Raw genomic sequence first — 25187 nt, 5'->3', positions numbered from 1 at the left:
CCCATATATAACTGATATCATGTTCACATTGTGCGCTGCAGTAGCAGTAAAGACTAATATCCCTGATCTTTTAAACCAGACATGCAGGTGCAATGTTGTCATTTTGCGATGTCTTCAGGCGTACTCGGTTTGTTCAGACGTCACGTGACATCGTACACTCGGTTTTATCTTAAAAAGTTGGACGTCGGCTTCCCAAAAACTTTGAAAAAAAGTCGAAAAATACCAAAATGTTGAATAAAAGACCAGGTTGTCACACGGACAACCATCAGGTTCATTTTTGGTTGTCCTCCGTGAAATCTGGTTGTCTCGGACAAAAATATAACCGCTTATTACGAACGCTGGAGCTCTTTAAAATAAATAAACATGATCTTGATTATTACTGAATATAGAGATGAACAGTTGATGCTTCAACTGCCAAAAACATTTACAGTAGCTCCTCCCACATGCACAAGCATCAAGTTTATGAACACATATGCAGACGAGCAGCAAATGTGACGTGTGTCAAAGTCAGAGACAGCTGACGGGAATTGTGTTCAGTGTGAAAGTAGCATAAGTTATCATTCTAATATTGCTTTTAATGGTAAAGTGAGCAACTTTCCAATTACTTTCTGATTATTTGGTCTTAAAATTTCCACTCATTTTTCTCGTTAGTTTTAAACTAACGTTGTTTCTCAAGTTTCACCCACGTTTCACTTTAGGGTTCCAAAGTTTAGACTTAAATCTGAATTTATAACCAAAGACTTTAGACGGATGTGTCTGAGTTTGGGGGAGGTTTACTTTTCCTGTGATGTCAGGCTGGTTATTTGGAAGCGACTTTGATGATCTCAGGTCATTTAGTGGAACCATCGTTGCCGTCATCTCGTCAGCAGCAACATTCTCAGGTGGAGCAGCTGCTTTACCTTGACTGCTGGACGATCCTCTGATGTTCGCCTGTCCTGAAGCCGCGTCTGCTTTATCCTGACTTCTGCTGAGCGGGAAAACTTCCTCTCGGGACGAAATGAGAAACTGAAGAGGATCTTGCGAGTCGGAAAGTCCTTCAATGCGTCCCGTTTGAACCTCAGTCATCTCCATGCTGACGTCGCCCTCAGGATCGTCTCCGCCGGGCTCCGTGGAGCTTCTGTTCATTGACCAGCTTCCTTCGCGGATACACAAGCTGGGGTCACTGGATTTGGACTGAACCTTTTTGGGTGATGGGTCAGACGATCCGGTTAATATTTTAGCTGAAAAACCACTGGAAGCGTCGACTGTGTGACTGCGAGTTATGTCCATGAAGTCGTTCTCCACAGGAAGCGTTACTGTCTTCTCGCCTTTGGCAACAGAGCTGACCTGAGAACAGAAACACACCAAGTGCTGAAAAACAAACCCTCCCATAGATGCCAACTACAGTGCTTCACTCAGAGGAAAACTTACACTGGGGTTTGGGTGCAGAGGACCTGCAGAGTTCATGTCTGAATGTGGAAAGAAGATTGTTAAAAACATTAGATGATGAGTAGAAAACAAATGATTTCAAACAAAGATCTAAAGTTTCTGACTTAAACCAATGATCCTACATTTCCCATAATGCAGCTCAATAATTTGATTGACTGTATGAGAGAACAAGCGGGTATGATGCCACCCATAGAAACTGGTAAATACAATTTCTGATCTTGTGTTCTAACCTCCATGTGAAGCAGATCTTTAATCAAACGGTGAAATATTCAAAGTGTCAAACCTCTCGGGTCTGAAGTTCTGCTCGTCTGCAGTGATGCCCCTTTCTCTGAAAACATGTCCAGAGTTGGAAAGAGACACTGAAACAGGTCGTCCTTGTCAGCGACTCCCAGACTGTGACCCATCTGAGGTTCGGCTTGAACCTCATCCACACCCATGTCGACATCTAGACACGCCATGCTTCCACCAAATCCTTTGCTGATCTTCTTGGTGGCCTTTTCTAACGCCGGTTGCTGGTTTTCTTTGACCGCTTCAACTCTCTGGGTTTTACTCAGACCCGCCACACTTCCAGAACTTTTTCTTAGCGGTCCAGCAAAAGCTGTTCCTCCACTGGAGCTAGTCGGGTGAGAGAGACTCGCTAGAAAGTCTTCAAATCCAGGATCCAAACTGTTCACTATTGCAGAGAAGCTTCCTTTTTGTCCACTAAGGTCTGTGGATCTGCTGGTCATGTTCACAGATAGGTCTGGGAGTCCAGCCTCCACGCTTTTCTCAGACATGTAGGTCTCTCCCAGTAAGTCTGCGTCACCGCCGATGTTGATGGTGTGACTGTGGGTCATGTCCATGGTGGCGTCGTCAGCCGAAAACACCACCGTTTTCTCCCCGATCTCGTTCCAAACATCAGGGTAGACCTGATGATGACAAACAGCCCCTGAAACGTCTGAGACCAATCAAAGGTCTAAAGAAGGAGTGTCAGACTCCAGGCCTCGAGGGCCGGCCTCATGCTGGTTTTCCAGAAACCCTGCCTTATCTGCTGCAGATTACCTGGATCAGGTGTGTTTAGCCAATAAGGAGCTTCAATGGCAGGTTGGTTGGAAATCATGTTGGAAACCGGCCCTTGAGGCCTGGATTCTGACACCCCTGTTCTAAAGCCTCTGAAGCTTTTGAAGCCTCTGAAGCCTGCATCGATCTGGACATTAAACTTACAGCGTTTGCTTGCAAAGGAACACGCAGAGGAGCCTTCAGGAGGTTTTCTATGCCTGCATTTGAGAGGGGAAAAAAGGGAAAAACATTTTTACAGTTTCTGATATAAACAAGGGGTCCCCAACGCTCAAGACAGAGACCAGGTACCAGGCCAACGGCATATTTGTTATCTGATCTGAAAGACGTTTTTTATTTATTTTGGGAAACGTTCAGATTCTCTCCAGCACATCCATCTGCAACTGACACTTAATTCACTGCCTTTTTAAAGCTGCTGTTTGGTTGACCAGATGAACTATTACAGCTACATTGGCATAAGCTAGCAAAATGAACAAAAAACAAACATATTGGGACAGATTCTTTGTGAAGAAATAATTGCATAAGACAAAACCAGGAGTCCTAGAGCCTTGGTCGTCTTTCCTGGTAGCTCCAACCTCAGCATCATTTCACCGACATCATCACTGTTCCTCCTCTAAAACTGTCCAAACCATCTTCCTCCCTGCATTTCTCTCCATCTACCATCATCTGTTCCTCTGATGGACTCATTCCTGATCCATTCTCTCCCAAAGAGAACCTCCACATCTTCATCTCTGCTAGCTGCAGCCCTGCCCATCACTGCATTTGACCAATCAGATGAGCCCTATTATGTTAGACGTTCGCCTCCTTTATCAACGAGGGTCATTTGGAGTTTCATTTTTAAACTGTTACAGTGAAATGGAAATTATGTTTTTGGTTGTTTTGCTCTTTGTTGACATACCGCAAACTCCATCGTTATCGCAATATTAATCACTAATATCGCGGGTTTTCCTCATTTCGTGCAGCCCTACTACATACATATAAAAGACCTTCACTGACAGCCGTCACAAACACTCAGCAGCAGCTGAATTCAAAGTTTAGGGAACAACTACTTTTCCAAGTGACTTGATTTGGTCTGGACAGAGTAAAAAAACGATAAAAAGTCAATTCAGTCAATGAAATAACTTTTTTTACTAAATAACATTGGAGTCATTATATTTGATTGGATGATTTGGTTCACTCAATTTTAGCGATTAAAAGGGGAAAAGACAATAAAATATACATATTTATAGATATATCAATTATGTGAAAGATATTAATTCATAAATTTATCAGAAAAGGTTAATAACAGGAAATCATTAATAAATATTAAAAAACAACCAAACACTATTTGGATTATAATAATGATTCAAATAAATGTCATTCTTACCACTAATTTGTTGACTCTTCTCTGCTTTTAGCTCAGCTTGAGCCCTAAATGTAAAAAAGAAACAGTTTCAACTTTAAGAAAATAAAAACATGACAGAAAGTTGAAATGTGCAAAAATATATGTATATATATATATTAAAAAATATATAGTTCACCTATTCTGTGTTGCTACACCTGCTGCAAAAAACACACACAAAGATAAAAAAACTGCTGAATTTTTCCCTTAAGTGACACATCTGTGCGTGTGACTTTGAGACGTACCTGGTGCTGTTAACTCTTGTAAAGGATTTCGGACAGGTGAGGCATTCTTCACATCACTGATGAGAAACAAAACATTTAAAATAGTTACCATTCAAAAAACTGTTTTTTTTTTACTGACTTTTTTTTTTACACTTTGAGAACTGGACTGAGTGTGACGTCACCCATAGAAAATGGTTTACTTCCAGCCCCAACGAAAGGAAGACAATTCAGAGGAGTCAGCAGTCATCAGTCTGAGCCATCGTTTCTATGGCAACCAAACTCACCAATCAGGAGTCAGCTTGTTGGATGTCGGTCAAATATTCTAAATGTTTGATGAGAAACGGGGGGGGGGGGGGGGGGGGGGGGGGGGTGTCACTCAGTCCAGTTCTCATTTACAGTCAGTGTGGAAAACTTACTTGGCAAACAGCAGAACGTCATTAGCGGGAGCAAAACTGACTCTCCTGGAATTTCTCTTCTCGACAGGTTTAGAGCTTTCCACCTTAATGAACGTTAAAATCATTATGATGAGATCAGGCTCACTAATATGAAAACTTAAAGTCCCACTCTGATCATCTTCTGATCCGTTTTAATCATGATTTTATTAATAACAATGAAGGATTGGATTTAACCTGCGCTGTTCCAGATGCAATATTACAATGTGTATCCATTATTCATTCACACTTAGTGATTATGCCATTTTGAGCCAAAATCAAAAGTCCTGTACCGTTTTCTATGGCATAGTTTTCAGCAGAGCGGCAGGAGTTCATAAGACATTTGTGTCTAAGTTGTGTGATGGACTGCTGGCATAAAGCAACCCTATTCATCCATACGGTTTAGATCCAGATTCCAGCTCCAGACAAAGACGTTCATGGATCTATTTGTCTACACGTAGATGAATCAGAATGAAGCAGAGCAGGAAGCTTGTGGCAGGACAAGTGTATTTTATATGTAACAAACACAACCTTTTTTAAACTTTTAAACTTCATTTTTTTCCTAATTCACAATGTTTTGAATAAATAAAAACTATTTTAAGCTTGATTTTCTTTATATTTGTCCTCCATCATCAGAAAAATGAAACAAGAAGATGTTAGAAACAACAAAAACACCATTTCATCAGAGTGGGCCTCTGACCAACATTTATGTTAATCCTTCACCTCATTTTCCTGTTGTTCCAAGTCGCGCAAGAGGATGGATTTCCTTGGCGCTTTTAAAATCTGTCAAATAATTTAAAAAAAAAAAGGCATTAAACTCACAGCATGTTGGAAATTTCCTGCAGGGAAAAAGGCACAAAAATGCCCACGTTTGTAAACAAATACATTATTCTAATCACGTTTTTATCAACACTCACGGAGGAAATGCTTCGCTTTCTGGAGCCACTGCCTTCACTGAAACACAATTCAGTTAAAACACCAGTTCAGTAAACTTTTTAGAAAGGTTTATGGGGGGAAAAATAAGGTGCAAATTAAAGCATTTAATGAAAGATTTTGAATTTACTTGTGTTTGTCAGAGTCTTGGGGCTCCATCTTTCCCTGCAAACAACAACATTCAAATGAGATAACAATGATGCATTTTCTTTGACTTGTAGTTATTCTCAGTAAATCATGACAATATCTTTCTAAAGAAACATTCCTGTTGTCAACAATACACTGGCTAATCATTAAAACTACACTACTGCGCTATCTTTGACCAAATATGTTAACAGATCACCCATACTTTACGCAAAACACGTTAGAGTCCGTTATAGATAACATTTTTTATTTCAATTTTACGTAAACAAACCCACCAACTAAAAAATATCGACAAAGGTGGGTTGACAGTTTGCGCTAATATTAGCATTGCTACTTATTTCGTTAAAGAAAGTAACAAAACAATACATCTTAACTTTGCGCTACAAACCTTTTACTTTTGTGGTGTGTCGTCCTGTTACACCATATGCGTTTTAAAGCAATAACTAAGTAAAGACAGCAGTAGAAAGACATTCATCCCTTCCGTAAGGCTAAGCGCGCATCAGCTAACAGGCTAACGTAGAGCCGCACGGGTAACGCTTACATATTTTGAATTTAGCCGCCTCCGCGCATGCGCATTGAAATTCTTCAGTTAGAAATGAACCCATTTTTGTTATTTGTTTTAAAATTTTGAACAATTAAGAAAAATCATTATCTATTGAGCTTTCATTTACAATTAAGGGTCTATCTAATTTAATTCTATCTAATTTTATTCGTCGTTAAACTCATACCGGAAATTTAGACAGACAGGAAGTGGTAATAAAGGGCGGGACATTTTTAAAAGTTGACTGTTGACTCAACGGCGTCTCACAGCATAGGTAGGAATATGGTTGTTTTTTGTTCTATTAGTATTAACTTTCAATAATTGTGCAGATTGTTACAATGAACAGTACTTTTTTAAATCAAGCGATTGTAACGCTGTTATTAAAACACTCCTAACACGCGCTAAGTTTAACATAAGTCACGTGAAGATAGAGCATTGTTTTGCTAACTTTATAACTGCTTTAGGATGAATCATGAAAAAATAAAATAATTCGAAAATACAACTAAAATAAGAGCTCTATAACCAAGTTAATGATTTCTGTATTGTTTTCCTTCTAGTTACACTAAAAGAAAAGCCATGACCTCAAAAATACCTAAAAGTGAGTTGATCTTCTGTTTTTGAGGTTTCCTGTTTCTTTGATTATTGCAATATATAGATATCTTTGATTTAAACTGATGTGCTGTGGTATCAGAACTCCATTTACCAGGTGACAACAAGAAAAATAAGGCCGATTCCAAAGATGCAGATGCAGGCGTCGTCCAGAAACCTGAAGCCAAAGCGCAGAAGGAAAATGTGCCAAAGTAAGAAATCACTTATTTCACGTTTGTGTTGATTTAATCCATGCAGATCAGACAAGTCTGCTCAGTTAAGCGCTAAATTTGTCTTTTCAGGAAAACTGTTGCTCCTAAAGTCCACAAAGGGTGAGTTGTATTTTTATATGAACTGTGATTTAGCCTTTAGCCATATTTTCATGTTTCCTTTTTATTTATTTTACGCAGGACCACCAGGTACGGCCAACAGATGGAGCTCAAGGAGCAAAATCACCACCTGACTGCTGCAAACGAGGAGCTCCAGAAAAACTTAGCCGAGGCGCAGGTAGAGAAAGCGGCATCTTTCCAGAACCTCTGACCCCTCGTTTGTTTGACTCCTTCAAAGTTGTGAACTGCCTTCCATCCAGCACAGAGTCGCTGAGTTGGAGCTTCAGTTTGGTGAGCTTCAGAGGGAGAATTCAGAAGTTCAGAAAAACCTGCAGAATTGTCACATTCTCCTAGTTTCTGCTAAAATAGACCCAGGTGAGTCCGTCTTCGCCGTCGTGTTGACTGTTAGTTGTGCGTCAGTAAACTTGTGATTCATTTTTTTCTAGTTTTGGGAGAGAATGTCGGGGATGCAGTGCAAAAGACTGAGGAAGAGAGAAAACAAGTGGTGGTATGGCCTTCTTTATTTAGCTTAAACTGCCATTACATGCATATACAGTGATGCTTAACTTGTCATAAATACAACAATAATCTTACAATGAAAAATAACAACAAACAAGATTACTTAGAAATGCATCTCAAATAATAAACCACACACAGAGAGAAATATTATTTCTATACATCTTCATATCCTTTTCCTTGTTTTTCAGAGTGTTTCCTCAGACTTACTGAGAGAACTGAAGTCCTTCGGTAACGCAGCGGCGCATCAGCGGGCACAACTACAGGTGACTGACCCTCCAGACCTTTTCCTTCAGGAGCATCTGTTCTTTTTTTTATGCCATAGTCGCATGCGCCTGTAGGGGGTTGACCTGTACGGGAGCTGCAGGTTTTTGAGGCTGGGGTGGTACAGAGGAGGGGCCGCATCGTAAGGTGAGAGTCCTGCAGTTCCCTTGAGGCTTGTACCTTACGGAACGTCATGAAAAATGGAACGTACCATTTTTTTCATGTGTGGTAAGTGGATGATGAAGTATCGTAAAAATCGTATGACGCGCCTGCGTCTCGCCCTTACTTGTCGTTTAAGTGGTCGCTACGACCAGCAGCACGTAGGAAGGAATAGGGGTGTGAACATTGACAACCTTGATATTTCGTGCGGGTCACCTGCGTTTCCCCTTTTTTTTTTTTTACCCGCAGACAGTCCGTCTCTACTCGTAAGGGCAGTTGTGACTAAGGCATAAGGCTCTCCCTGCACCTCTGATCATGTCTAAACCCTTCTAACACCTCTAACCTGATCTTCTATTCATTGCATCTTCATCACTTCTTCCTAAGAGACGCTCTTCATCTTCAACTCTGCCTTCTGTCTTTTCCGCGATCATCTCTGCTCTTCCTCCAATAATCCAAACTGGACTGAGAACTTCAGAAGCAGCTTTTGGGATTACATTATTTTACATAAAGAGTGTGCATAATTTCTATAGTGAAAAGTTGGAATATTGTTGCACGTGTTATGAAAGTAACTCACTCAACTATAGTACTTTTTTTTTTTTTGTAGGAAATCCAGACAAACTTTGAGGAGCTCACAAAAGCTCGAGAACTCCTAAACCAGGAACGGGAGAACTTCAGTCTGCAAGCAGCTGAACTGCAAAAAGCCCTCAAAGAGACAGAAGAGCTTCTGCTGTAAAATGGACTTGTTGAAGAAAAGATCTGTAAATATGTCATAAGTTTAATGTCAGGAAATAAATCTTATAAGGACTTTGATAGAACTTCTTTCTGGTTTTGTGTATTCTGAACAGTTTAGACATCCAGGCTGGGATTAATGTAAAAATAAACTTTTTTTTGTGTGTCTGTTTTTAATTTAGTTCTTAATAAAACGTCTATATATTATATGAAATTGAAACAGTTTTGCTACTTGTACAGACTCAAAAAGCAAAATAAAAAGGAGGTGAACTGCATGTTTTAGACTGAGTTGGTTTCTGTTTGACTCCAGTTATTGCTTTATCTTTAGGTACTGTAGGGGTTGTCGTGGGGCTCACAGCCTGATTTCAGAGTGGAGATGGTGGAGTTTGATTTGGTATTCTGGTTTTTCTTTTGTAGTTTTTCATTTCCCACGTGGCCTGAGTTGTAGTAGTAGATGAACAGGAAGAAACCTGCAGAAAACAAAGAGGAAAAGATGATCAAGTGTTGCTGGTTTCAGATCTAAATCAAACTTTAACCTCTCTGCTCCTTGAACCATAGCGTACATCACTGATGGTCTTCTGTTTACAATTAAATAGGGTTGAATGCTAGAAGTGGGGCCTTGAAATTAAAAGTGCTTTTCTTTTTAATTATGAAAGTTAACAAAGTCAGCTGAATCTTTTGTGTCATTTCATGGATCATGTAACAGGATCATTGACTGTATGAGAACTGAACACTAAGTCAACCTGCTGAACTGCAGATGTTTAACCCTTTCAAACTGGAGCTTCAGCTTTATGATTTCTTGGTCGTTTTTCATAGAAAATGAATGATCGCATAAAAACTTCTTTTCCATTTATAGTTAGTGGTTGAATGAAGCCATTTATTAAAAAAAAAAATCAAAATGACCCTATTCAAAAGTTGACATACTCCTTGTATTTCTTGTTTTGCCTCCTTTTGCATCAATAACCGCTTGAAGTCTCTTGTGGTCGTTGTGGATGAGGTTCTATTTTTTTTAACTTGTCCTGTCCAACAGATGAGCAAACAGATGAGAGCTGAAGGCCTCTTGTGTTGGACATATTTTACTGTTACAATGTGGATGAAGTTCTTGATTTTCTCTTATGGTAAAGCAAACCATTCTTCTTGACAGAAAACTTTAATTTCCTTTAAATTCTTGAGTTGTCTTGCTTGAACTGCCCGTTTGAGATCTCCCCAGAGTGGCTCAATATTATTGAGGTCAGCAGACTGAGACGGCTGCTCCAGAACCTTCTCCTTTATTCTGTTGGAACCAATGACAGGTGGGCGGGGCCTTGTGTTTTGGATTGTTGTCATGGTGAAATGTCCAAATGTGTCCCATGTGCAGCCTCTGAGCTGAACAGTGCAGGTTTCCTCCAGTATCCTCTGATAATCTGCTGAATTCATCTGCCATCACTGTGGCTTTGTAGCTCACACATCCCAAACCATCAGTGACCCAACTCCGTGTTTCACAGTAGGAATAGTGTTCTTTTCATTGTTGGCTCCTCTCCAAATGTAGCGTTTATGGTTTTGACCAAAAACTTCACTCTTGGTCTCATCACTCCAAATGACTTTGGTCCAGAGGTTTGGGGGCGTGTCTCTGTGCTATTTGGCGTGTAATAAGTGAACTATTTAGCGGCATTTGTGTAAAAAAGGCTTTCTTCTGGCGACTCAACCATGCAGCCCATTTTTCTTCAGGTGCCTCCTAATTGTACATCTTGAAACATCCACAGTTTTTCAGAGTTTTGAATCCCAGCTGAAGTTATTTGTGGGTTTTTTTTTCCATCCGTAACGATTTTTCTGGCAGAAATGTTTGTGATGGTGGTTTAGTGTCAACAGAACCCCTCACATTTGAACACTGTTGACTGGCATCCTCAGTTCCTTGGATTTCCTGTTTTGTACAGTTCAGTTACCTTTTCCCGTAGATCTTTAGACAGCTCTTTAGCTTTCCCCATGACTCAGGATCCAGACATGTCAGAACAAAATCATCGAGGTTATAAACTTTTTGAGCAGGGTCATTTGGGAAGTTTCTGTTGTCACTAGGATTTTCACCCAACCACTAACTATGAATGGAAAAAAATGTTGTGTTATCATTCATATTCTTGGAAAAATGACCAAGAAATCATCATTTCTTTCAGAGAATGTCAACTTATGAGCACAAATGTAGGTGTCGCTGGCGACATCTCCAGTGTTAAACGGTTAAATAGTAAATTAGCATCTTGCTACACAAACTCAGAATCAGCTGAGTGACAGCTGCCTTGCCATAAGTGTGGTGTTCAATAGATTAAACAAATGAATTGTTTTTTGAGCTGCTATGTTTATAATTCCTAATTGTTTTCTTGGATATACTGAGGTTCTGTGCCCTTCATCAAACAGTAAGCTAACCTTTTAACAACAAAGATGTGGCCTGCGACACCTAAACGTTTACACACTCTTTGACCGTGAGGCCAAATCCAAATTCTTGCCCAACCCCTCCAGCTGTAGGGGCGTTTGGAGTGCAAGGGGTGTCGGAAATAGATTTTTTGGAGGGGAAACCTAAGCGGTGAGGGCTCAGTATCCCTCCACCGTGAGGGTCATCCGCGTCGCGCTATGCCGTGAAGGAGAAATGCATTTCCTCACGCGGTCGTGCTCTGAAGCACAGAAGTTTACATGTTAATGCAAGTAAGGATTTTTTTGATTTAGCATAACTTTTTAAATTTATAAAACCAATGTCATTATGTACTATCCGATGTCTGGCAGCTACGCACTTTTTAAATGTAGCTCAACGGCTACTATGACGACGTCATCAAGTGGGCGTGGTATCCAGATTAGGAGACACCATTTTTTCATGACTCTCTGCTTGCAGGACTAAATGTTGGGGTAGGGAGATAGGGGTCGGGAAGAATTCGGATTCGGACAAACTCTTTAACCATTTATTTGATCAAAGTGAATCAGTGGATTTACGATGATTGTGTAAGCGCTTCACTACTGTTAAGTAGTGAAGCTCATCAGCGAAAGGCTGATCTCTGCATCAGAATCCGCTGGAAAGCTTCACTGCATAAACGGTGGTAAAGTTACAGTAGTCAAAAGAATGTAAAGCCTGGAGCTCCAAAGGTTTACTAAACAAACTGCAGATTTCCATTTACCCTCTAACACTGGGGGTAGCTTTGCGCTGATGTGGAATGTTGTACAAATCTGCTTTTCTTTGCATCAGAATCAGCGGATTTACGTTGGCTGCGTCAACGCTCAAAGCCTTTTGTTATTACATTTCACTAGCGATATCACTAGTTTTAGAGGGTTAAACTGGTCTTAGCTTATAATACCTTGTAAGGAATTGAGGACGGTGAAAATGTAGTAGGCCGGGATACGGAATTCGCCGTACGCGAAGAAGGCAAAGCCCCATGTGACCCCCAGCTGGCTGCACAGGCCCAGAGTGAAGAGAATCCGTTTGCTAGTCTCATTCTTGTCTGCATTATCAGTTTTGCTCTGCTTGAAACGACACAGCCAGTACATGGAGGTGATGACTGTAGAGAAGGTCAAGAGAAAAACCAGGACGTAGTAGCCAACGTTGACAATCATGTGAGCACTGTTGTCGGTAATCCAGCACCTTGAAGCAGAAAGGGGAGTTAGTTTCTCAGAGTTTCTCATGGAAGTTCTGTAGATAACAAGAAAACATTTTCCTCACATTTTCGAGAAATTCTCAGAGTCACTAGTGTTGATCCTTAGTTCACCGTACTTTTTGGTGATGAGAAACACAATCCCAAAAATACTCGGTAGAGCTGGAAAAGCAAAGTAAGCCAGTAAGTCATTTAACAAGATGACACAAAGGCCGCAGTAAAAATCTGAAATAAAAGCATGAACCCACTCCAAGAGGTCACAGAGACTTTAAGCACATAACGCTTGATGGTAACATTGCTGCCCATGTACATCTGCAGGCAGAGGTGGAAGGCGTGCACAGCGAACCAGGTGAAGGTGACCAACATGAAGTAGTGCATGAGAAAAGCTATGGCCTCACAGCCTGTGGGGTTATTCAAGTTGGCCACCAGGTCATTGATCAGGAAGGTGAAGTTCAGCAGCAGCAGCGCCGTCACCAGGTGGATGAACAGCACGGTGCTTATGTTGGGTTTGGTCTTCCTGCAAGGGAACATTGAAAAGAGAATTAAAAGCCACCAAAACATTTGGATTTAGATTTTGGAAACAGCTTATTTCAAGCAATCAAAACAAAGTAGAACTAAAGAAGACAAACAACAGAAATACACGTCTGTACACACAGGTATCTTATACTGTACTTCTAGCCCATAATTAAAGTTAAAGTCCCATTACCTGTCACACACTTTGGTGTGTGACATTTGTTCTCCGCATTTGACCCATCCCCTGAGGGGGATGTGAGCTGCAGACACAGGAACCATTTAAACCCCCCCAATCCAGCCCCTTAATGCTGAGTTTCGAGCAGGGAGTCTTTGGTATGACTCTGCCTGGATTTGAACTCATGACCTCCCAGTAACAGGGCAGAAACTCTACCACAAGGCCACTGAGCTGGTCATAACATCAGTCATGACATGGATTGGAAAGGATCTGCTCATGTTTTACATTTTCTTTTCTATTTGGTTTAATCCACCAGACACATTTAAAGTTTAGGTAAGCAAACCAAAATATATTAAATAGGACCTGCAGTGCATTATAGGAATTAAAGCTTGGGTCAAAGTTAGAGCATCACTTCCAGGGAGCACATTGCTCTGTTCCTTCATGATGCGTATGTAAGACAAGTTCAACATTAACAGAACCAATAAATGCTTTCTCTACAGTTATTGAATATAAATGTACTGATGTCAAGCCTCCTGCTCTTTCTGGCTGCTTGAGGTCGTGTGGTGTATGGAACAAGGGTTAGCTTCAGTGCTGGAGGCGGTAGTTGCTAGCACCCTGGCTGAGCTGGTATCATATCAGTGCTGCTAGCATTATTACAATAATACTAATGCACAATGTAATCCGGGTTAACTAGTATCCTCTAGAAAAAAAGCAATCCACACATTAGCATACTTTTATCAGTAACAGCTACCTAGCTATTAGAATTAGCACAAAACTAACTCCTGAGATTTACACTGTTTTTACCCAACAGAAATCTCCAATTTTACTCTAAAAGTTTAACTAAAATAAGCAGGGGAACACATTTTTGGATTGCTATGCAAACATAGCTTTACAACAAACGGCATCTTAAATGTCATTTTACATATTTACACAGAACTGGATTTTTGTTCCTGTCAGCATTTGTTTTTCAGAAATGGAAAACAAAGTGGCAACCTTCTTGTAAACCTGCTGACAGTCACACAGGGTGGATTTGCATGATTTTTAGTTGGACATAAACAGAAAAAAAGCTGCATGACATCTAATAAAAGCACCATTGACTGGACCTCACTGCAGTGTTCTAGCTGTTCTTTAAAGCTCATTTGAATAAACTTTTTTGCATCAATAACCAATATGGGAACAGGCAGGACACCTAATCTTTCTTCTCTGGTTTTTCTGTCAAACAAAAACCACAGAGCGGCCTTTGTTGTCGCCTTTCAGCCGCTTGACACTTTTTCACAAGGTTTTTGTGTCTGCACAGAATCTAGCAATAAAAGGACCAGTTTGTGGACTTTTTTTTGGTCCATTCTAATACCACTGCAGTTTACAGATGAATTTCTGTTCTGTTTTTGCTACCTGATTAGGAAATGCATAAAGAGGACGATGCAGAGAAAGAACATGGACAAGCCACAACCGACTCGCGTGAGGGTAGTGAGGGTGTTCAGGTCGTAGGTGGAGATGGAGTTGGTGCCATTCAGAGGCGTCTGCAGGAAGAAAAGCATTCCCACAAAAGTCACTCAACGGAGATTTAACACTGATTCAAAAATAGTAATAGTGGGAGAGAGGAACGTACCAATAAGATAGCGAAGAAAGTCAAATGTGTACACTGACAAATGATGTTATCGCCACTGACCAGGGTTTCACATCCATCCGTGGTCCAGTTTACGTCTCCTGGAAGAAAAGTGCAGACAACAAGGGAAGCAGATGATCTTCAGAGATTCATACTTTAGATTTTATAGATAAGATAAGCTAAGATATTCCAGCACTTTTAGACAAAAGTTGAGTGAAGCCAGAACCGGGTAGAGTATCCAAAAATGGGGTAAAACAGTAGAGTTACTTTAAAAAATATCCCTCAAGGAGAAGTACAAAATAGTCATCCAAATACTTGCTGGAGTTAAAAAAAAGTAACCAGAGACAAAACTACTTAAGCACTGAGAAACAATTTAAACTTATTTTCTTTATTTACTAATCATTTATGAATATATATCATAACATTATATTTCTTGATTTTTTTAATTTTGTTTTTTTGCTAAAAATAAACATTTCTTACTCTAAACCTATGTGGTCTATAGTCCAAAAGTTATTTGCAGATGCTGGAATACAATTTAAAGGGCCAATATCATGCAAAATCCTTTTTTGAGGTTTTAAGTGTTTTATGTTAATTCTTCATTAAAAACAACCCCAAAGCTGTATTTCGATCCGTTCATGCATTTCTGACTATTCCTCTAAAAACCTGCACTCTGAGCTCCAGCCCTTTCTAACTCACGAAATTAGCGGCTTCTCACATTGTGACATCACAAAGTGAGGAACCGCCCCTTCCAGGAAGAGTCTTAGCAAACAGACACACCCACCTTTTCCATGGAGCTAGCAGCAATTGTCAAAAACGCTTTCCGTTTAAATCCACAATATGCACATCCATCTTTGCAAAAGTTTGGATGATAACTGTTTTTTGTGGGAGAAACAGACACACTGCAGAGACCGGCTCTGTGTTGACGGCATGAAATGGGCGCCAACCACAAGGACAGAATGGCGGAGCCTCAGAGATCGAGTCGTCTTACTTATAACTAATATTTATTAAAAACTGGCTCTTTAGTCTGCCAAAGGTAATCTCTGATCATATACATTTGTTTGTTTACTATAAAAGGCTTAAGAATAGCATGGTATAGGCCCTTTAAAATAACGTAATATAATTAACTTCCTCTTTGCTAAAATCCCATTAGGACTTATAACTGATAAAAAATAAAGCTTCAGTTTTCCTTTCTCTGAGAAAAAACTTCACATCACGGCAGCTTAGCAAATATCAGATTCAGACGACCTCCACATTCCAACACAGCACTTGTGTTTTCAGTGTGATTTCATCGCAAAGCTGAATTGCTTTACACTGTTCATGTTTACCTTTAATGCACTTATCTGCAAATGCTATTATTGCACATCCATAGAATAAATAATACAAACAATTCATACAAAAACAGTAACTATTGAGTAGGTTTACTGTTAATAATTTGACCCTTAAGTGCTTTAATCTTTTGTTTTTAGGATACTATTAAATGTGCAGCAGCTCTGAAGGTTCTTTAAGGCTACGTTCACACCGCTGGCTGAAACGACCCAATTCCAATTTTTATGCCCCTATGCGACCTGTATCTGATCTTTTCATGACAGTCTGAACGACACAGATCCGATCTTTACAAATGTGACCCAGGCCACTTGGGTATGTGGTCCTGAATTCGATACATATCCGATCTTTTAAAATGCGACCACCGTCTGAACGGCTAGGCCACATGAATACGACCCCTACGTCATTGATTGAAACATCATCATTCTGCGTTGAAGTAGGCGGGAACGAGAACATAAACAACAACCATGGCGGACGATGCTGCTGAGGCCAGTCAGTGGAAGGGAAGGGAGGTCACCGATTTGATTCATATTTGGGGTGACAGCTCTATTCAGGCCAAACTCCAGGGCTCTTATCGCAACCGGGCGGTTTTGAAAATATTTCCAGCGAAATGGCCGAGAGTGGTGTTGAACCTTTCCCGAGATTACTTTTTTTCCTTTCCAACCGTGGTCAGAAGCGTGGGGGAGACCTTCTCCAGGGCCGAAGGCGGATCCTCCTCCGGTGCTCACTTCCCAGTTCGGCACCCTCCGATTCTCCAGAGCGCTTCCCCAATGAGTAGTTACTGAATTACTAAAGTAAATGTCACTGATTCCAAAAGATCCGGTGAGAGCTGCAGCAGAAGGCACTAAAAAGTAAATTGCACTCATGATTAAGTAAACCATCAGAAACCTCTGCTTCCATGTTCAAACTGCAGAGCTGCATTTAGATATCACTGGAAAGTCGACAAGATAAATTGAAACAAATTTGTCCTCAGAGAAACCACAAAGTTGAGTTTGGGAGTGTTGTCAATACACACTATAATCCAAGTATGACTACAACCCTTGTAACTAGTTAGATGATATAGAAACGGTGGAAAACATGCAAATTAGTGGCAGTGGCATTACAGTACATTGGTTGAAAGGACATTCAACTGAATGATAATGAGGATTGAGCTAGAAACCGCAAACAATATTCAGTTTCTCCACTTCATGAACGTAATCCTCCAAAATATATTTAAAAAGTCTGCTACATTAAGTATCATGCACCTGAGTCAATGCCTGTCCACTAGTTCAACGCCGACCAATGGCAACAGGAAGCTCCAGACATTCATTTGTAATGTCAAAATAAAATGTTAGCTGTTTTTTCTCTTTTTCTTTTGAAGAGTTGAAAACAAACTTTAACCTGAGCCAAGCCTAAAAACTAGTAATGAGCTGCTGCAGTCTTTTCAAAATAAGGAAAAATGGGTTAAGACAATAGATGGAAGTTCAGGACAAAAATGCTTCCAGTGGACGTGTATTCTACCGGCTGGTCGATTCAATGAAAATGTAACGTGCCCAAAGCTGAGTCCCTGATTGGTAGATGCGACGCGGCGACCTAGCCAAAATACAGTCGAACCCTGGCCTTGCTGCCCAAATTGCGTTGCTGCCAGACCGTTGCATCGCCCCGCTGCTTAAATTCCGCTGACGCTCACAACCTCATACTGCGTCTATACCATTGACTTAACATCGAAACTGACCACCACTGCCGCGCCAATCGCGTTCAGTGAAGGCAGCATTAGACATCATGACTCTGAAAGAAATCTTTGACTTTTATGTCTAGACAATCTTTTTGTGCAAAGTTTATCAAACAAGTTTACAATAATAATGACAAGATACTGGCATTTGAGGAAATCAATAACTATGGCATCTTCTTTCAGTTTTGAATCTCTTTACTGGAGTCAAAATAACGAGTACTGAGAAGTTTTCACCTATAAAACCAAAATTCTGACTGATTAAAGGCAAAAATAAACTTCTACAAAGACGTTTTGCAGTTTGTTGCTGGTTTATTACCAATCAAGAGATATTTTAAGAGAAAGGCCAATTTGTACGTTTGTCTCATAATTGAGTTTGTGGGTTTTGTTTTGACAAAAGCTTCTGGAGTGCATTGAGACAATAGTTTTACAGCTCAGTTACACCTCTAATATTGCCACCTCTGACCTTAAACTCAATAAAAAACTGGTTCATCATTGCAGACCTTCAGGAATATATAATTTTATATATAATTACCATATTTTTTAGGCTATGAGGCACACTGGATTGAAAGGTGCAGTAAATTTGTCTATTTTCATATATGAGGCACATTGGATTAAGAGGCAGACGGTCAGTTTTTAATGAATCAAAAGAGTCAGTGGACCAATCAAACAAAACTGACCCATGTTAAGTCACACAGAACCCTTTTCCACTTTCCAATTCAAAGTTCTCGTTTGAACACTTGCTACCACCACCAAGATCTGCACCTGGGCTCACACCCCAGGCTTCTGTGTGCACCAGTCTGGTCCTGATTGCTGGTGATGGCTCAGTACGGGCCCAATGCTCCAGGGCCGTCCTTTTAAGTTTTCAAGGTCAGAAACATGATACATACCTACAATGAACTTCTAAAGAGTTTCTGTTGGAATTCACTGAGGATTTTGGTCACTGTGACTCAGTTTCTCAGACGTTTTGAGGAATTGCTTCATCCACAGTTCTCTAAGATCCTGTCACACTATTTCAATCAAGCTGAAGTCTACAGTACATTTTTGAACCATCATTCTTTTCTTCTCAGCTGTTCTGTTAACAAACTGACTCTAGATTACTGTAGCACCCATTTTATAGTCCACACAATGCTTGTGAGATGTTTGAGAGGAAAATTACCTTTCCCATCCCACGAGTTGCAAACAGGAATCCCTTTCTGTAAAAGAAAGAGTAATCCAATCAAATATACGCTTTTTTCTTTTATATGATGTCTTTTTTTGTTTGAAACTCACAAACTTGATCTTGTTCACTGAGATGTTTACTGTGTCTGTAAGATTCTGGATGGAAGCTCCCATTTCCACTGCTAACACCTCATTCCCCAAAATGGTGATGTTTTCCTGATGATAAAGAAATAAATGAAACAAATAAGAAAATGAAATAATTCTGCACAGAACATTTGAGAACAAGCCACAGAGGTTAGCTCATGTTTCATACCTGACTCATATTCGTGAATTTTAACACAGCAGCAAAGGGCGATGTCATGTTTGGTCCTTTAGCTTTGTCAAAGGCTTCCTTTGACACAGTGACAAATCTTGAATAGCCCACCAGCTTTCCTCTGTCTTCTATTAACTACAGAAAAAAAGCACAAAATATTTTATTTTTAAAGGTCTTTCAGGAGAACATTTTGTGGTATTTTAAATTTAAAGAGCAAAAATGTTTGAATAAATTTGTATTTCAAAATAATGAATGAAAAATGTACTTTTCAAATACTGATTTCAGTAAATAGCCAGAAATGCTCATGTGCTCATGTGTTCTAATTTGAGTAAAATTGTCTAATTAAACCTAACTAAACACAATCTCTGAAATTGTTAAATTTTGTGGCTTCTTTTTGCTAAAACACTAATTTTAGAACAGACCACGTTTAGCTAGCTTGTAGTTTTAGCTAAAGTGTACGCTTAACGTTTTTTCCTTATATTAGCAAACAGAAACAGGAGTTGAAAAGTAAACATTTTTAAATATGTAAACTGTAAATGCCTGTTAGCAGCTCCATACGGTATGTACCACAGGGATCATTGTTGGCAGCAGGACAACCATAATATAAAATACCAAGCAGACTTTATTTTGAACTCTGGTTGGGTCTGATTCTAGGTCGCAGGAAAAATCAGATGTAAACAATCTAGCAATTAGCCTGCATCGAAGCACGCTAATTTTTCTGCCAGAGACTTCTGGGAAATTTCCAGGGCATTGGATTTTGGAATTGTACTTTCAGACACACCAACAAAACGGTGAATTCCCTACGTAGTGCACTTAGTAGTGAGTCGTGAGGGAATTTGGACCTAACCTAAACAAAATTTGCTGAAAGCAGAATGAAGTTGATTTGATCCACCGTGATAACAAGGACTAACACAAGAGATAGCTAACGGCCTTTTTCAAGAGGTTTTTTTATTCTCCTCCTTTTGACCCCAGACTTCTGCTGCTAACAAATCATAGTTCAAATTCATTTAATTACTAACTTCTCAATTTTGTTTTCTTTGTTTCATTTTAAAATTTGCCTTACGCCCTTGTGAACACAATGATGTTGTGTTGTAGTCTATGCTAATGCAGACCCAGAGTTTCCAGTCTGAAACAGAAAGCATTGAATCCCAAAGCTGTTGTGGATGAATTTCCTGGGAGTTACATGTCAGAACACAGACCAGTGTGTGCAGTTTATTCAAATAGATGCAGATTACTTTGATGTTTTGAAAAGATAAAAATATGTCAGGAAATAAATTTTTAATACTTAGATTATAAAGGCTTAAAAAGGATTGTTCTGGATACTTGAGGCAAAATCCTTTGTAAGGCAGAAAAATATTTAAAAATTAATACCCACATCAAAATTTCGTATTGGAGAGTCATAAGCCAGAGATATTTCGTTCATTTCCGTTGGATCTTTTTGTTTCACTATAACTCCTTTCACACTTTCTCCTAAAGACACTGCAGCTGCAGTTCCGTTCATCTTGGTAACCAAGTCAGACATTTGAGACATAAGTTCCCTGTTGACATAAGACAACATGAAGAGATTAACCATAACAAAAAGATTTTAAAACAATGCTGTTTTTAAGAAAACGGCTCACAAAACACTTAAAAATACTTCTGGAAGAAAAAAAACACAGCAATTCTTAAACCCAGAGAAAGAAAATGTGTATTTCTAAATTTTATGTTTAAAAAGCTAGTCTGTGATCAAATAATTTAGCTTTTTTTTTCATTTGTGAACGGAAAACTCTTTGCAAATCAATCTTTAAACATTTTAACTTTGGATCAAAATTACAACATTTAAATTTGAATCAATGGCATTAAAAATTTCTGCTAAACCAAGACCAGGGGCTCAGAAACCTGCCTGGAATCATTCACCTTCCCTCACTTGTACTTAAGACAGCTTCACACGTAAAAGTGATTTCTTGTCAGACTGTTTTCCTGATGTCTGGTTTTCACAACCGTTACTGCAGGCTTACATCACCAGCACGGATGTGTCAGAATCTGTGTCAGATATGTGTTGCACATCCGTGCAATTCTGCTTTCTCTACCAACTAGTTGATTTGCGTTAACTGTGTGAACGGCTCAAGAGTTACTGTAATTCAAAAAACGTCAACTCTGGAGCCAAAGCTCTGTTGTTAGATGGTTATAAACTGGCATCTGTTGATCCTTAATTCGTAAATGGTGTGTACTTGTATCACACTTTACTAACTTCCTTGCAGGCCTAAAGTACAGTTCAATCCCACCCATAAACACACACATTCAAACACTGATGGAGGCTCTGCTCCCTATCTGGCACCAATCTATAACCTCCAGGAGTGATGTGGGGTCTTGCCCAAGGACACTTCCACATTTAAGACTAAAGCGTTGGATTTGGGGGGAAGGGTTTAACCATCAAATGGTCCCAAATGCAACTGTGACAGCTGCTCCCCCACAGGAGGGGGCAAAAACGTAGAACAAATGTTGCATACTCTCATACTCATACACAATAGCTCCAGATGGAGATCTTTGTCGCCATGTTTTTGGGTTGTTTTTAAAAAATTTTCTGAATGATTTCATAGCCCATGTATTACAATTTATAGTCACAAAACAAATGGCATCACGCACTTTGTCAAGGTCCTGTGCCCGAGGAACAGAGAGAGCAATCCCAGCATCCCAAGGAACTGTGTGTGGAGGACCTAAGAGGGGCCGATTCTGATCCTGATGGATTCACTGTTCACTATGGCAAAGTCCAACTTTACCACTTTACACTCATACATCACCTGCTTGGTTTCTTTTTGACCCCCCTAACAATACATCTGTTTAACAATTTAATGAAAGGATCGTCTGTTTCTGTTTGTTTTTCAGATGTATATATTAGTTTAGCCTTCAAAAAGTACTTAATCAGTTATAAAATAAAACTACTTGGAGAGGCTTTAAGTTGAAAGGATGATTAAATTGTTCTTACGCGGCTGCAGATGGAGAGAATTGTCCTCCCTCTGGGATTGTCATATTGACGGGTAACGTCTCTTCAATTTTTTTCACTGGGTTGTCACAGTTGATACATTCCTTACTTGTAATGTTTATTGTATACCTGTCATTAGAAGCTATAAAGAAAAGATCATTAAATGGTGTATTGCCATGACAGAAAAAGCAAAATCAATGTTAATAAGTGGCAGCGTCTCCTTTTACAAACCCAGAAATAACAGTACGACTGTGTTTTTAAAAGCTGTGATACTCACATGCATGAAGACAGTTTTCTTCATCAAAGGTTGAAGATTTACAACTATCGCCCATGCTCACATTGTAGTACTTACAGAAAGCATTACCTAAACAGAATATCAAATAGAAACAAAAGAAAAAGGAAAAGAGAGTAATATTTTCTGAAAAACATGCTCAAATTAGAGTAAAAAAACGTTTTGGAAAAGTACCAGTTGTGCAGTTTCCTGAAATAGCGTGAATATACACTTCCTTATCGGCATTTTTCTTTAAAACCTTAAGCATGACAGAACTGTCAGCCGGTGTCACTTCAGCCCAGTCCTTAAAAGGCTTATTGTCAGAGTCAAAGTTAGATTCCATGCTGCTATTCTTCTGCAGAAATATTATGCAAGGACCCTCTGTAAGAAGTTAAAAAAACCGATTTCATGATGGGTTTATTAAAAAAGATCGTACATGTTTTTACAACAGTAAAAAGAAACAAACACTTGGAAACAGTAGTTAGGAAGAATACATTTAAGAAGGTTAGGCTAAACTGAAAGATGTACAAATGTCATAAACTGTTGTAAATCTGTTAAATTCACAGCTTATAACCAAAGACAAGCCTTACTGTTGTATTTGTTTTCATCATTTTGTACATTGCTGCACTGGCTTTCCCTGTTTGCTGATGTCGACCCTGAGGACCATGCACCTGGCAGCAAAACAAGTTATTATTGTATTCTGAATGTGCAATTTGTTTTGTTTGTTTTATGTAAAACTGTCTATGACAAACATATTATGCAGAGAAATAATTTAGTGTTAAATGTTGTTTAAGATAGGTTTAAGAAAAGTGGAAAAAGGTAAGCATTGCTTTCCACATACCAATCATGGAGGATACATTGCTTTGCAGCTTGTCTCGCTCTGACTCTGGAAAACAAACAGTGGGTGAAGAAAATAGTCAGTATAAAACTTATATTGTGTGTATATATATATATATACATACACATTTCAATTTGGACACAAATATTTTCAGAATCAGACTAAAAATGCCAAACTTTCTTGTCTTTTCTGTTATTTGAAGAAATAATTCAATTAACATTTTTCTTAAAATTCTTGACCTGACAGTTTGAAAAACGGACCAAACTCATTTTAACAAGCTGAGCCCTCCTGCTCTAACATGAGTGGGGATCCCTTTTATACTTTTTGACGTCTATGACTTTCTTGCCTAGTTATTGACATTTTAGAGTCTATATAACTTTCTATGCTGTAGATAGATAGGCAAAAGTTTTAGATTCATATGACACAAGTAGTTTTTGTGAAAAAAGTTTGTTACTCCTACAATGAGACTTACTTCCTAATGTTATTTCATTGGTTCTATAAAATCATTCTAATCACAGTTCTACATAAAACCATACTTTATCCACTTAAAAAGCCGCTTAGAAAATCAAATGATTGAAATGAATTAGTAAACTAAATAAATAAGTTAAACAGTAGTATTTGTTTTTCTCACCTGTGCACTTGTTTTGTAAGAAAGTCTAAATATGTTGGGGATTTTAGCTTTGGCGGTGTGCATGTAGACTAAAATATGGTGTCACTGAAGCTTTTAAAATGTAACAAAATTTCAAGACAAATTTTATTGGTAAACGTTAGATGTAGAGATATTGTTTTGCTTTTCATTTTTCTGTCCTTAAGTGAGAAATTAAAAGCAGAAAACCTCACAAAGGCAAAAATACTGTTTCAACTTGAAAAAATATTTGTGTCTAAATAGTTGTGTGTTTAGTCCTGTAACAAATTGATGCTACTGTTGACCACCTTCGCCCAACAGTAGTTGGGATAGGCCCAGCAACCGTGCGACTCTACAGAATTAAAGGGGATCTAAAAATGGATGGATGGATAGTTATGTGCTTTTAGTGTCCTAGTCAGATTTTACCGTTTTGAGAAAATTTATATTGAAAATCATTCACAATCAACTTAATTAACTTATCAATCTCTGACACAAATGTGACAAAAAAGTGTTTTTTACTTTAAATTATTAATAAATTCTTTGACATCTTTTGTATTCACTGTTAATTCTTAAATTATTTATTGTGGCTTGATTTTATTTTTGGCTAGATTAAGCAGTTAAACCGAAGTAAAATGCAATGCCCCTTTGAATGTGGTCTTTGAAACCCATTTCCTGATTGAAACTTTATAAACAGGATCGTGACTTTGCAACGTGTCATAAAACAAACAACTATTCTTATGTTTTACAGTGCATGTTTTACAGAGGGGCCAACTGAGACAAATAAAGAAAATATTACACGTGTATGTGTGACTCACCATTGACATATCTTTCCGCATTCATGATGCCATAGAACTTATCTACAATAACTACAGTATTGTTCTTTTTAAAGCAGCAAATCAGCTGCCCTGAAATATCTTCAATATTTTCCTTGTCAGAGTTTCCATTAGCCCTGTTATTTCGTCTGCCTGAATCAGAATAGAGAAGTATAGGATTAATTATCACACAGATATTAGGGGAACGAACAAACGAATACTCGTGTTTCAATCATGTGTTGGTAAAAAGTTACATTATATTTTAATTTACTGGTTCTTGTTATACTTTCAATGGAGCAATGAGAGTTTCCGCCAGATGGTAACAGGTACTTACCTCTGGTAGACCAAATGGTAGAAACCTCCACAATGATGACCAAAAAAGCCAGAACCATCAAACTGTACCGAGTCATCCTGTTGTGACGGATCCTTTCCAAACTGCAGTCCACATATATCCCAGTCTTGTGTCTTTTTTTTGAAGGGATTTAGACTCTTACCGTTCTTCAGTTGAATTGTGAGCCGTTGTCACCAGCGGTAAAATAACTCAAGTATGGT

The 25187-nt window shown here is 39.0% G+C and overlaps 3 protein-coding genes across 5 annotated transcripts in view; 1 reads left to right on the top strand and 2 right to left on the bottom strand.

The window, feature by feature from the left end:
* The window catches only part of knl1 (kinetochore scaffold 1), a 16026-nt gene extending 9834 nt beyond the window's left edge, over positions 1 to 6192 (bottom strand). The window contains exons 1-12 of one of the 3 annotated variants that reach the window (XM_078942978.1): positions 5986 to 6192; positions 5584 to 5618; positions 5438 to 5474; positions 5244 to 5303; positions 4506 to 4588; positions 4111 to 4166; positions 4005 to 4026; positions 3851 to 3894; positions 2632 to 2684; positions 1712 to 2336; positions 1411 to 1448; positions 785 to 1326 (exon numbers count right to left, since the gene is read on the bottom strand). In XM_078942978.1, coding sequence (XP_078799104.1) covers positions 785 to 1326; positions 1411 to 1448; positions 1712 to 2336; positions 2632 to 2684; positions 3851 to 3894; positions 4005 to 4026; positions 4111 to 4166; positions 4506 to 4588; positions 5244 to 5303; positions 5438 to 5474; positions 5584 to 5612 — 1589 coding nt within the window. In that variant the 5' untranslated portion in view covers positions 5613 to 5618; positions 5986 to 6192. The remainder of the gene's footprint in view (positions 1 to 784; positions 1327 to 1410; positions 1449 to 1711; positions 2337 to 2631; positions 2685 to 3850; positions 3895 to 4004; positions 4027 to 4110; positions 4167 to 4505; positions 4589 to 5243; positions 5304 to 5437; positions 5475 to 5583; positions 5619 to 5985) is intronic. The other 2 variants (XM_011492027.4, XM_078942979.1) reach the window with 2 other exon arrangements.
* knstrn (kinetochore localized astrin (SPAG5) binding protein) lies at positions 6166 to 8998 on the top strand. Its single transcript, XM_011492031.2, has 9 exons — positions 6166 to 6412; positions 6696 to 6736; positions 6830 to 6938; positions 7029 to 7058; positions 7137 to 7233; positions 7316 to 7430; positions 7502 to 7563; positions 7763 to 7837; positions 8599 to 8998. The coding sequence occupies exons 2-9, from the start codon at positions 6715 to 6717 to the stop codon at positions 8725 to 8727; spliced, it is 639 nt and encodes a 212-aa protein (XP_011490333.1). The 5' UTR covers positions 6166 to 6412; positions 6696 to 6714; the 3' UTR covers positions 8728 to 8998.
* LOC101156456 (adhesion G-protein coupled receptor G1) lies at positions 7559 to 25187 on the bottom strand. Its single transcript, XM_023953096.2, has 17 exons — positions 24970 to 25187; positions 24639 to 24788; positions 23202 to 23246; positions 22951 to 23031; positions 22556 to 22741; positions 22367 to 22453; positions 22093 to 22231; positions 20503 to 20665; positions 19128 to 19262; positions 18926 to 19030; positions 18813 to 18849; positions 14626 to 14723; positions 14409 to 14536; positions 12577 to 12845; positions 12397 to 12490; positions 12035 to 12318; positions 7559 to 9193 (listed from the first exon to the last, which is right to left on the bottom strand). Exons 1-17 carry the CDS (start codon positions 25043 to 25045, stop codon positions 9048 to 9050), a joined length of 2223 nt encoding a protein of 740 aa, XP_023808864.2. The 5' UTR covers positions 25046 to 25187; the 3' UTR covers positions 7559 to 9047.

The sequence above is a fragment of the Oryzias latipes genome, chromosome 24 (genome assembly GCF_053564925.1).
Source record: "Oryzias latipes strain Hd-rR chromosome 24, Olatipes_Hd-rR_3.1".
Classification (NCBI taxonomy): domain Eukaryota; kingdom Metazoa; phylum Chordata; class Actinopteri; order Beloniformes; family Adrianichthyidae; genus Oryzias; species Oryzias latipes.
This window is presented reverse-complemented; position numbering and strand designations above follow the sequence as displayed.

Excerpts from the sequence above, each read along its gene's own strand:
- knstrn (XM_011492031.2), top strand. The coding sequence starts at position 6,715 with ATGACCTCAAAAATACCTAAAA. Across the intron at positions 6,939-7,028 it reads CAGAAGGAAAATGTGCCAAA|GAAAACTGTTGCTCCTAAAG; the intron begins GTAAGAAATCAC and ends TTGTCTTTTCAG. Across the intron at positions 7,838-8,598 it reads ATCAGCGGGCACAACTACAG|GAAATCCAGACAAACTTTGA; the intron begins GTGACTGACCCT and ends TTTTTTTTGTAG.
- LOC101156456 (XM_023953096.2), bottom strand. The coding sequence starts at position 25,045 with ATGACTCGGTACAGTTTGATGGTTCTGGCTTTTTTGGTCATCATTGTG. Across the intron at positions 22,232-22,366 it reads AGAAAACTGTCTTCATGCAT|CTTCTAATGACAGGTATACA; the intron begins GTGAGTATCACA and ends TTTTCTTTATAG. Across the intron at positions 12,846-14,408 it reads TTTATGCATTTCCTAATCAG|GAAGACCAAACCCAACATAA; the intron begins GTAGCAAAAACA and ends GTTCCCTTGCAG.